We start from the raw sequence: 10,402 nt of genomic DNA, 5'->3' as shown, positions 1-10,402 counted from the left end.
GCAACTCTTTCTCTAATATGTTAAGATTCAGATCAAAACCACTACTGGAATTTTCAGGCTCTTCTTGACCTACTTGATCGAAGGGCTAAGTCATATGGTTATTACAATGATTAAGTTGTCATGCTTCAAACAAACGGACCACCCATTCCTCCTCTGTCATCAACACTCACTATTCTAGTTTTTATAACCAAAGTGCTTGCTATATCTTGCTTCACTTGATAAAGAATCACTTTTCTCCTAATATTCCTTGGTAACGCACTTCCGCCACTGTCACAGTGAATCTGAAAGGCGCTTCCTGCGTGGCCTCCACAATTTCACCAGTGCCAAGGCTCAGCAAGAACAATTTCAGTAGAATTTTTCCAGAGCTGTAAAAAGACCTTTTGCCAGTGAGGGGAGCCATTGGGCTGGCACACGAGCTGCTCTGAACGCCTCGCCAGCCTGCACTGTGCTCTGTTACCAGCTCCATTTTCTGAACGTGTGCTACAAGACAACCACAGTGTTAAGAAGAAGGATTCCAAATGGATTAAATACAGTAACATTTAGCATCATTACAAAGATACACTTTTTACACACAAATATTTGTAACTGAATTAAGATGTTTATTGGATTCTATTTTTGGTGGAAAAATGTAACATACATTTATTTAGCACAATCTTGTGAAATACACAAAGCGTTAACTGTAGAAGCAGCATTTTTCTATTCCTAGTCCATTTCTGAGGACCAAATCATGAACTGCTCCACTGTAACTAAATGTCTTGCGACAACTGGACACCATATTTAACATTTTTAATTTTCCCCTCTCAGTATAGGCAGCAATTCACCATTTTCTTTCAGTTCCTAAAAATAAAAAATAACATTAATATATATGCATATACAAAAATGAAAACAAACTGTCATAGCTTGTGTCTGTATTTCAGAACCACCTACTGAATTAAAACCCCAACATTCTCAAGCTAAATATAAAAACAACGCAGTTGTTTGAGTATCCATAAGGGGACTGGGTCCCAAATCCTACAGATCATCAAGTGTCATCAAATACTAATGGCACAGTATTTACACACACCCTCCCTTACATTGTAGATCATCTCTAGATTATTTACAATACCTAATACTATGTAAATGATACATAATACTTACTATACTGTGTAGCTTAGAAAATAAAGGGCCTGCATAGCCTCATTTCGTTTAATATTTTCTTTCAATCTGTTAGTTGAATTCATATACATAGAACTATAGATACAAAGGGTTGACTGCACCCTATCAGATTATTTTAACACAATAAACTCTTTTTATTTTAACACACCTGAACTCTGTTTGTGCCTCAAGAAAAGCTACAGTACCAGGAAAATGTAAAGGCCAGAAAATATTACCAATATATAATTCAGAAAAAGACAAGCTCCAAGAGTTTCCACAGATTAACTCAAACTACAGAACAGATTCTACAGTTTTCAGCCACCAAGTCTAAAATATGGCAATAAAAGATAAATGAGACTTTCTTGTTCAAAACAAGTATTTAATTTGATGCAACATTTCAGATTTTCACTAAGCAACATGAATACCAATCAATAAAATCACTAAAATTCACTCAGCCTCCTCTTTGTATTAAAACCAGTAAAGCTGATTCTAGCATACACAAATCCAGATGACCCATCCTGGGTTGTACCTGTTAAACCAATAGACATCCTGCTATACCAGCAGACCTAGCAGAAATTTTTTGAGCAGTTTCTTGAGGCAAGTAGGCTTCACAACTCAGAAGAGTCTGGGCAGCCCCCAGGTAAGCCTGGACTAGTAACATCCTACCAGCTTCACAATGGTGTATAGCTCCACCATGCACATCCATGTTTCCTCATCTGCCAAATGAAGACAAGAGTCCTTCTCTCCTAGGCTGCTGGGGGATTCTATGAAGTCACTTACACAACACACGAGAGTGTCTCAGCAGCATCATTCATGTGAGCCAGCACTTTAAACAGCAACCTGATTGATCTGAACATTCCAAAGCACTCAACAAACTTTTTAAGTCCAAACATTCTGAACAACTACTGTAAGTTACTCACTCTTTAGAGGAAAGATTAGCTACTGAGTATATAACAGTAGCCATCTTTCTCAGGACACTATATTGACCAAGTCATTGAGTTATTGAGAGTAATTCATTCATTTATCTAGTCACTCAGTCAACAAAAAAAGTACTTAATGCTCCAACTGAAGCCAGCCAGAATTAGCCATCTGGAACATATTTTAATTGATCTCAAGATGAAAAACTGCACTCTGCCAAGAAACAGGCCAAAATGGCAACATAATACCAGTTCCCTATTATCATCTCAAGCAAAAATGTTAATAATGCCACAAATTTCCAATACCTATGGTTCTTTACAAGCAAATATCAAGTTATATAACATCCTGTTATATTATCTAAAAAGATGTTACCTGCACAGCTTAGCTTTTGAGCTAATCTCATCAATAAATGAGATTTATTGATTGTATCTTCCAAGAGTTACAAATGACTATGGTACAGACTATAAAACACTCAGACGAGAACAGGCTCAAGAGTATTTGGAGCCTGAAGACAGTTTGTATCTTACAAAAATAAGACATCTTTATTTAAGTAATTTTCTATCTAAGATGACAATATGTAATCCATTAACTAGTGATTTCCTACTGTTTTTTTTCCTGCAAATCTGTATAACTTGTACCCTTTCTCTGCTTTTTTTTTCTTTTCTCCTTAAATAAAATTAAAAATAAATAAATAATTTTCTACATGCATACACATAAATAACAAATGTACCTCTATTTCTGTTGTTTCCAGGCTACTCAAAAGATACATTATTAAACTTTTTTCCCCTCTTCGGAATTGAGGACCATTTACTAAGAAAAATGCCTCCTGGGCTTGTTTCAGAAGTGATATCCAACCTGCACTGGGGAGGAAACGAATCCTACAGATACACCCACAGGACAAAGACAGCCTTTGGAGTCAAACAGCTCAAGCACTGACTATAAAACATGTTGGTTCAAAGTACTGGCTGCCACTTTAGTGTGAGACTGGCATTCCTTCATGTCATAAACGTGTGTGTTAAAAACTTTATTTTACAACTTAACTAGAAGTAGCACTTCTTACTACTGTACTTGTTCTCCATTAAAACCATTAAAAGACTATCCTCAGAGAACAGTCTCTAACTGAGCAGGCAGGAGGGAGGCCTCAGGGCAATCTCCAGCTCTGAAGGAGCCTCCACAGCCTACCTGCTGTGACAGTTCACTCACATCCTAGGGAACAGACTGCCACAACTCCTTACCGCACTGTGCAGGATGTACAGCACTGGGGCAGTGGGAAGTACACTTTCCTGGCCTGGGCCAACTACAAAAGAGCTATACAGCACACAGGTGCTAGTAAGTAGTTGGGACTGCCTTAAATTCTAGACATTAAATATAAGAAAAGCCATATCCATTTAAAACACACCTGAGAATTTATTTAGAGCAAACCAAAGTGGCAAATTAAGCCCTTTCATTGAAGCAAAATCCACTAAGCTACTGAACTATGGAGAGTACTACTACTCCATAGCTACTGTGACACAGAAGTGGCAGGGAGACAGGCAGCCACCATAGCAATGGCCTCTGGGACTCTTCACAATGGTATATATATTAACATCATGCAGGTGAGGGTGGAAAAGGAAACGGTACACAGTAAAAAGTAACTACAATAGTGTAAAAATAAAAAGATACAAAAACTTCTGGAGCAAGGGCAGACATTTCTGGCTGGAAAAATCTATACATTTATAGGCAAATTAGGTCCTGAAGAATGGAGAAAACATTTAATTATGGGCTATACAAGAAAATCCAAAGCTAAGAGTAAAAGGTAAGAGAAAGGATGAAAAGCAGGTAAATATGGAAGAAATTCTTCTGTGAGACAGTACAATGAGAATAAAACTAAAATGCTATAAACCTGGCCATAGCTTCAGCTCACCTGAATATCCAACTACAGAGGCTGGCATTGCTGGCAGCTGGCTAGGAGGTCAGGAGGCTCTGAACAGGGCCAGAGTGGCAGGGAAGGAGACCAGACTAGGTTAGGTAGGAGGGTGTAACAGTCTGATGCTCCAGGGACTGTGGGAAGGATGAGCTATTATGTACACAGAAACTACTGCAGAAAAGGCTGGATTTGAGGCTGAACAAAAGAGCCAGACAACCTCACGATCATAATTCCTAAACATCAAGCTTTTCACTTCCTGAGGACAGCAGATGAGCAGACCTTACCTTAACAATATCCAGTCCTCCAATGAGCTCCCCTTTCACATACAGCTGAGGATATGTTGGCCAGTTTGAGTACACTTTCAATCCTTGCCGAACCTGAACAAAACACAGGAATGCTGAAACCTTCCTACCACATCCTACAATTAAAGCTAAACAAAGGCAAAACAAAATCCAGAACTTACTTCTTCATCTTCCAATATATCAAATGTTTCAAATTCAACACTACAAAAAGAAAAAGCCATTTTAACAGTGTTTTTAAAATAGGCAACAAAAGTAAACAATTGCTAACAAAATTTACCATGGACCAATAGAAATAATTCTGCTTAATTATCATCTGAAGACATAAATTCAGCTGGATTTTACCTACACAATACTGTGAAAATGAGGTGGTTAGCACACTTTTCTTAAAGAACAAAGAAAGGGCTCTATGAAAATGTCCAAAAGCACACCAGACCAACAAGGGTAAGAAGAGATCAAGGCTTGAGGTCATAATTACAATTAATATACCTTTGTCTATAAAATTATTATAATTTGAAGAAATTAACTGTTTTTTCTTTAATCCCTAATGCTATATTCAGTCTATCTTGCTCAATCAACTCCTTTCAATCCTCTCCATTATGAAATACTCTGAAGATTACTTGCCCTATCACTTCATGGATTTGCAAATCTAATCTAGTTAAAAGTACAATTAGAATGCAAATTATAGTTTTAAAAAGCAATCATAACATAAAAAATAAGTGAAAAATATTTGACAAACACAACAAAATTACATGTTATCTCCAATTAAATAATTTTTTTTAAACCACAAAAAATCAACACCAACGTTCTATTCTGGCAGCTTCATCACCAAGCACATCAAAAGCAGGTGAAAATAAAAATCTGCTACAATTTAAATTCATTTGCCTCCCCTCTCAGATCTTGGTTATGGGCCTTAATATGTACTCATCAGTTTTAAATATTGTTTTAAAAAGTGCTTAAAAAAAATTTTTTTAAACAACCTATAATATATTCTTCATACAGTATCTTTGTGTGACAAGAACACTGGCCAGAAAATTACATTTCATTCTAATCTTCTAAACCAAAGCATTCACTAAACATCACAGAAGGGGGGAAAAAAAAAACTTGTAGCAAAAACATGTATTTTAACATAATGAACCAATCTAGACATTAAAACTAAAAAAATAAATCAGTGGCAGAACTGAGTATTGAAATTTTTTAAATACACTATTTAAAAACAAGATTTACATACCTGGTACTGTTCAATATTTCCAGAATTTGTTTGCTAAATCCACATTTTGCTTCCTAAATTAAAAAAAAATTCTTATTTTGTATGTCCAACTGTCATGTTTGCAGCTAATGCTTTGTTAAGCAGTACAGCACTTGTCCAACGTCACCCATAGCAACTGCTGGGGACCCCGAGAGCACCTGTGTGGTGCAGCTGCACTGCCTTTACCCTGCTCCTGATGCTTCTTCACGTCCCCTTCCTTCAAGGCCTGACCTATATAGACCTCAACTCGGACATAAACCATCAGCTCACCTCGCTTGGTAACCTCTTCAGATGACTTGTGTCTTTATAATCTTTATGTTCAAAAGGTTCCTGAGATCAAACCTAGATTTTCTATAGAAACTTACTTACAAAAGAGAGGAAAAGAAAGTGCTCTAAAGGATATAACTGCATGTATATTTAAGTGTATAAGATAGATAACCATATTATTGAGTTTTGTTGGATCACTGAACAGAACTGTTTGCAGGCTCACTGTTTCAATGTCCACTTTATATGCTTTAAATTTGTAACTTGAACAACTATTTCTAAGATGACAATATGTAATCTATTAACTAGTGATTTCCTACTGTTTTTTTCTGAAATTCTGTATAACTTGTACCCTTTTTGTTTTTTTCTCAAATAAAATTTAAAAAAAAATTTTAAAAAAAAACTTACTTAATTCCATTCCTAATTTATACAAAATGATCTTAACTACTTAGTCTTTTTGCAATGATTAAAAGTTTTCATGTCCCCAACTGGACTTTAACTCTCCTTCTTATATTTTATCTGTATACTAGATTATAGATGAAGCAAAACTTTTTGAGGTTATGGAATGTATTTTTTCATGCCATATAAACCTCATTCCAACAATCTTGTGGAAATGATTTGATATCACATAAACATTTCAAAAGTTCCAACAATGTGGTTTCCAAAATACATGAAGTCTTTCTGGGCTTCCACAAAAAAGTAAAATGTTGAGAATAAAAATTTGCTTTTAACAATCATGAAGAAGAAAAACAGGATGGGCACGGTGGCACACACTTGGAATCCTAGCACTTTGGGGGCCTGAGGGAGGAGGATCACAAGTTGGAGCCTAACCTGAGGAACTCAGTGAGACCCTGTCTCAAAAAGGGCTGGGGATGTAGTTCAGTGTGAAAGCCCCAGGTTCAATGCCCAGTACCTCTCCCAAAAAAGAAAAAATATACATATATATCATTACTAAAAATTTTGTAATTTATAGATTATAATTATATATAATTACATACTTTATTATAATTTGCAGTAATGATAAAGAAACGTGTTTTTTGTTTTTTTTTTCTTTTAGATACTAGGGATTGAACCTGGGACCTCTGCACTGAGCTACAATCCCAGCTCTTCATTTATTTATTTTTTTCAGTTTGAGACAGGGTGTCTCACTAAATCATTAAATTGCCCAGTGAACTGCCTGAGCTTCTCAGAACACTGATTTTAGCTGTGCTCCATCACACTCAGCTTTCTTCTACTGATTTTTTTAAAAAACACTGTACAATGAACCAGTCAAAGAATCTGGGGCCTAACAGTGATTTCAACAGTGATTGCTGAAATTTATACTATCTTTCTTGTTATTATTACTTTCACTACACTACTTACATCAGTTATGTTAATTAATGAGTTTCATTAGGTTAGTCATATTAACTTCCACTCGCATTATGGCAACCTGATTCCTGCACCAGCCCTATGAAGTATTATTAAATCCATTTACAAAAAGAGCAAATTGAAGCTCCTTTCAGTTAAGTCATCTGCCCAAGGCATCTGTTTAACATAGGGAGGTTTCCTCATTCCATCAGCCTCAACTTTCAAATTATTAGTTTCCTAATCTGCAAAGTAAGCCAAATCCTGCCCAGTTTTGTCCAGCAGACAAAACCTAGCAGAGAATGAAACAAAATACATTTAAATGACTATAGCTAGTTTTGGGAAATTTCCATTCCAATCTTACTCTGAAAGACAGTTTTATTCAAACTATCAGTGGAAGTGATCTATCAAACTTGATACTCAAACTGATGCAAAATCAGCATATGTACTTTCATCAAAAAAGCTACAAGAATCACCCAATGACAGATGAGAATTATGGATAGTTTTATTCATTCCCTGAATACACAGGGAGCACACATGTCATATCCAGGGTTTATATCCCAGTGAGAATGCTTCTACCCAGCGACTGAGAGGCAAAAACCAAAGCAGTACCAGGTTCCCCTATACTTAGAAAGTATCATACAGTAGTCCACACACTAAAACAAAGGGTACTGGAACAGCAACTAATACTGTGGAACCAGCAAAGTGTTAATACTGTTGACCATGTTAGCTGACAAAGTTTGGCAGCAGAAAGAATGCACCCTGCTGAGATGTTGATGATGAAGTCAAGCAAAATGCAGATTACTTTGTTTGATCTCCATAAGCACCAATTAAGGCCTGGATAACTTCCTGATACCACTACAGCTTCATTAGCTAAAGCTAGGAAAAAAAGATTTAACTGTCCCCTTGTTGCAGATGTTAACATCAAAAGAAATTACAAATAAAACCATTTTTGAGTTCTTTACCTGTTTGTTTCCTTTCATAAAGAGCATCACAGAAGCTTTATTCGTCAGCACTTTGAGCCTAAAGAGAGAAAATTGATATAAAATGGCTCAGCTCAATTATTAAGCACCACTTTTGCTCCACTTCATGAGTACCATGCATATTTGAGGGATAGCAAGGATGATGGTTCACAGCTTTGAGTGGTATTAAACAAGCAAATGCATTGACATTTTCCTTATTTCATTCTCTCCCTAAGCCACTGTAAAACACAATATAGCTTTTAAGGCAACGAATGTTCCTTCAAGTTGCAATTTAAGTCTATCAACTCACAGTACTAAAAAAAAAATAATAATAACCAATTCAGTAAGGAATTGTTCAATAGGGGACCTATATATCGAGCCCATCCAAAATTTCTAGAACTAGTTCCATGAGTTCCATTTCCAGTCATGATGCTATGCACTGCTCTACACTCCTGCACTCCTCTACTCCTAACGCTCACAAAGGCAGACCTGGAAGGTTAAAGCATTAAATCTTAGAACATCAACTCACAATGCTAGCTGCTGAAGTCAAAAGCTCCCATTTTAACCGTATACTCAGTATTTCCTACCATTTTCAAATACCACAATCTAACTCCTCTCAGAAATTTTAATCTTCCATATTTAACCTCTAGTCACAAATCTCAGGACAGGTCAATGTAGGTACAACAGGTCACGGCACCACATTCCCATTTCGCCAGTGTCATGGACAATTCATGTCTTAATCTCCTTATAAAGTAGCCACAAATGAAATGTAGAGATCATACACAAGGCTACAGCTCTTACACTCCCAATAGAGGATGATTAGCTGTTCTCAGAAAATGTCAGGAGACACAGAAACCTGACGCTGGCCCTGACTGCTCACCCAGTGACCCAACTACTCAGATCCAGAAAACCACAGGCCACACTCCTGTCAAAGTAAGCATCACACATCGACAAACTGCTTACAGGAACCTTTTACATGAGCACTCAAAATATACTGTGCTTTCTTATTCATATAATCCTAGCAAGTTCCAGCACTGGCTATTTTTTGGTGTCTAAAAACCTAGGAGATTTATTAGACAGCATATTAAGGAAACATAAAGTCTGACAGAGACAAAAACATAAACAGCAGTAAGAATATATTCAGGAAAAAGGAAGAAAATACACTGAATAGCACATCTGGGCATACAAAAAGCACAGCTGGCTTTCAGGCTGCACAGCCTCTGTGTGTCACGGGCATCACAGGCTACAGAAAAGAACAAGTGAGGATACAGAGTCCTCATTCTGTATTTGCTCACTCAAAAGGCAGGCTGGGCACGAATCATGAGAGAAACTGTGTCACTGAATGTCAGTCTGACATTCTAGGACTATTTTATTAATTAAGGACAGACAAATGAGGTACTCATTATTAAACACTTTCAGAAATCCTCAAAATGTTAAATACCAAGAAAATTAAAGAGGTTTACGTTACAAATCCAAGTCTTAACTAAGAAAGACTGATATGTTCTGATGTATCCTTAAATAAATTCTTTTTAAATCTTTAAATTTGGCTGGGGATTTAGCTCAGCAGTATAAGCACCTGCCCAGCAAGTGCAAGGTCATAAGTGCGATCCCTGGTACCATAAAAAAATCTTTGAATTTGTAGGTATTACAATAAAAGTTCCAAAGTCTTCCTGTACACCAAAGTCGAAAAGATTACTTCACTGAGATTATGTCATAAAAGAACTAAAGAGTAGATATTTCACAGCTTCAAAATCTGCTTGAATTTTAAGTAATCCGTGTTTAAAAAGACAAGGTCAGTACTCAGAGCAGTTGGAAACTGAAACACGGAGATAACATCAGTTTTTCACACTTAGGGTTCTAATGTGGGATCGAGGCTATACACAAGAAAACATGGGTGCACTGTGCTTATGCCAATGAGCAATAACCGAAACATGGGCTCTTCACTCTCAAGTGCAGAGGGGAAAGCAAAACTTGGTCAATCCACTAAAACAGTATTTTCATAAAAGCAGGAATAACCTCCATGTAACTACTAAATTTGTCCTAAAATTTCTCCAGCTCAAATTAGAGATTCAAAAGTTTGCATGACCTGTGAACAAAATTATGACTCACAGCAGGCAAATATCAATTCCTTGATTTACATATAGAAAGAACAATGTAAAATTCGGCTATTCAAAAACATTTTTAAAATAATAAATGGGTCAGGAATGGTGGCACACATCTATAAACCCAAGGCTGAAACAAGAGGATCAAAAGTTTGTGCCCTGCCTGGGCAACTTAGTAAATTAGCAAGAGCCTGTCTCAAAAAATAAATTTTTAAAAATAGGGA

The 10,402-nt window shown here is 36.5% G+C and overlaps 1 protein-coding gene across 2 annotated transcripts in view; it reads right to left on the bottom strand.

The window, feature by feature from the left end:
* Window positions 1-578: 578 nt before the first annotated feature.
* The window catches only part of Glrx3 (glutaredoxin 3), a 30,291-nt gene continuing 20,467 nt past the window's right edge, over window positions 579-10,402 (bottom strand). For both annotated transcript variants that reach the window (XM_063244954.1, XM_063244955.1), the window contains exons 7-11: window positions 8,080-8,137; window positions 5,489-5,541; window positions 4,422-4,461; window positions 4,243-4,335; window positions 579-837 (exon numbers count right to left, since the gene is read on the bottom strand). In XM_063244954.1, coding sequence (XP_063101024.1) covers window positions 787-837; window positions 4,243-4,335; window positions 4,422-4,461; window positions 5,489-5,541; window positions 8,080-8,137 — 295 coding nt within the window. In that variant the 3' untranslated portion in view covers window positions 579-786. The remainder of the gene's footprint in view (window positions 838-4,242; window positions 4,336-4,421; window positions 4,462-5,488; window positions 5,542-8,079; window positions 8,138-10,402) is intronic.

Source organism: Cavia porcellus, unplaced genomic scaffold (assembly GCF_034190915.1).
Source record: "Cavia porcellus strain 051 isolate PalLab524CR breed Dunkin Hartley unplaced genomic scaffold, mCavPor4.1 scaffold_2, whole genome shotgun sequence".
In the NCBI taxonomy this organism is placed as follows: domain Eukaryota; kingdom Metazoa; phylum Chordata; class Mammalia; order Rodentia; family Caviidae; genus Cavia; species Cavia porcellus.
The sequence above is the reverse complement of the archived record's forward strand: the minus strand, read 5'-3'. Positions and strand labels throughout refer to the sequence as shown.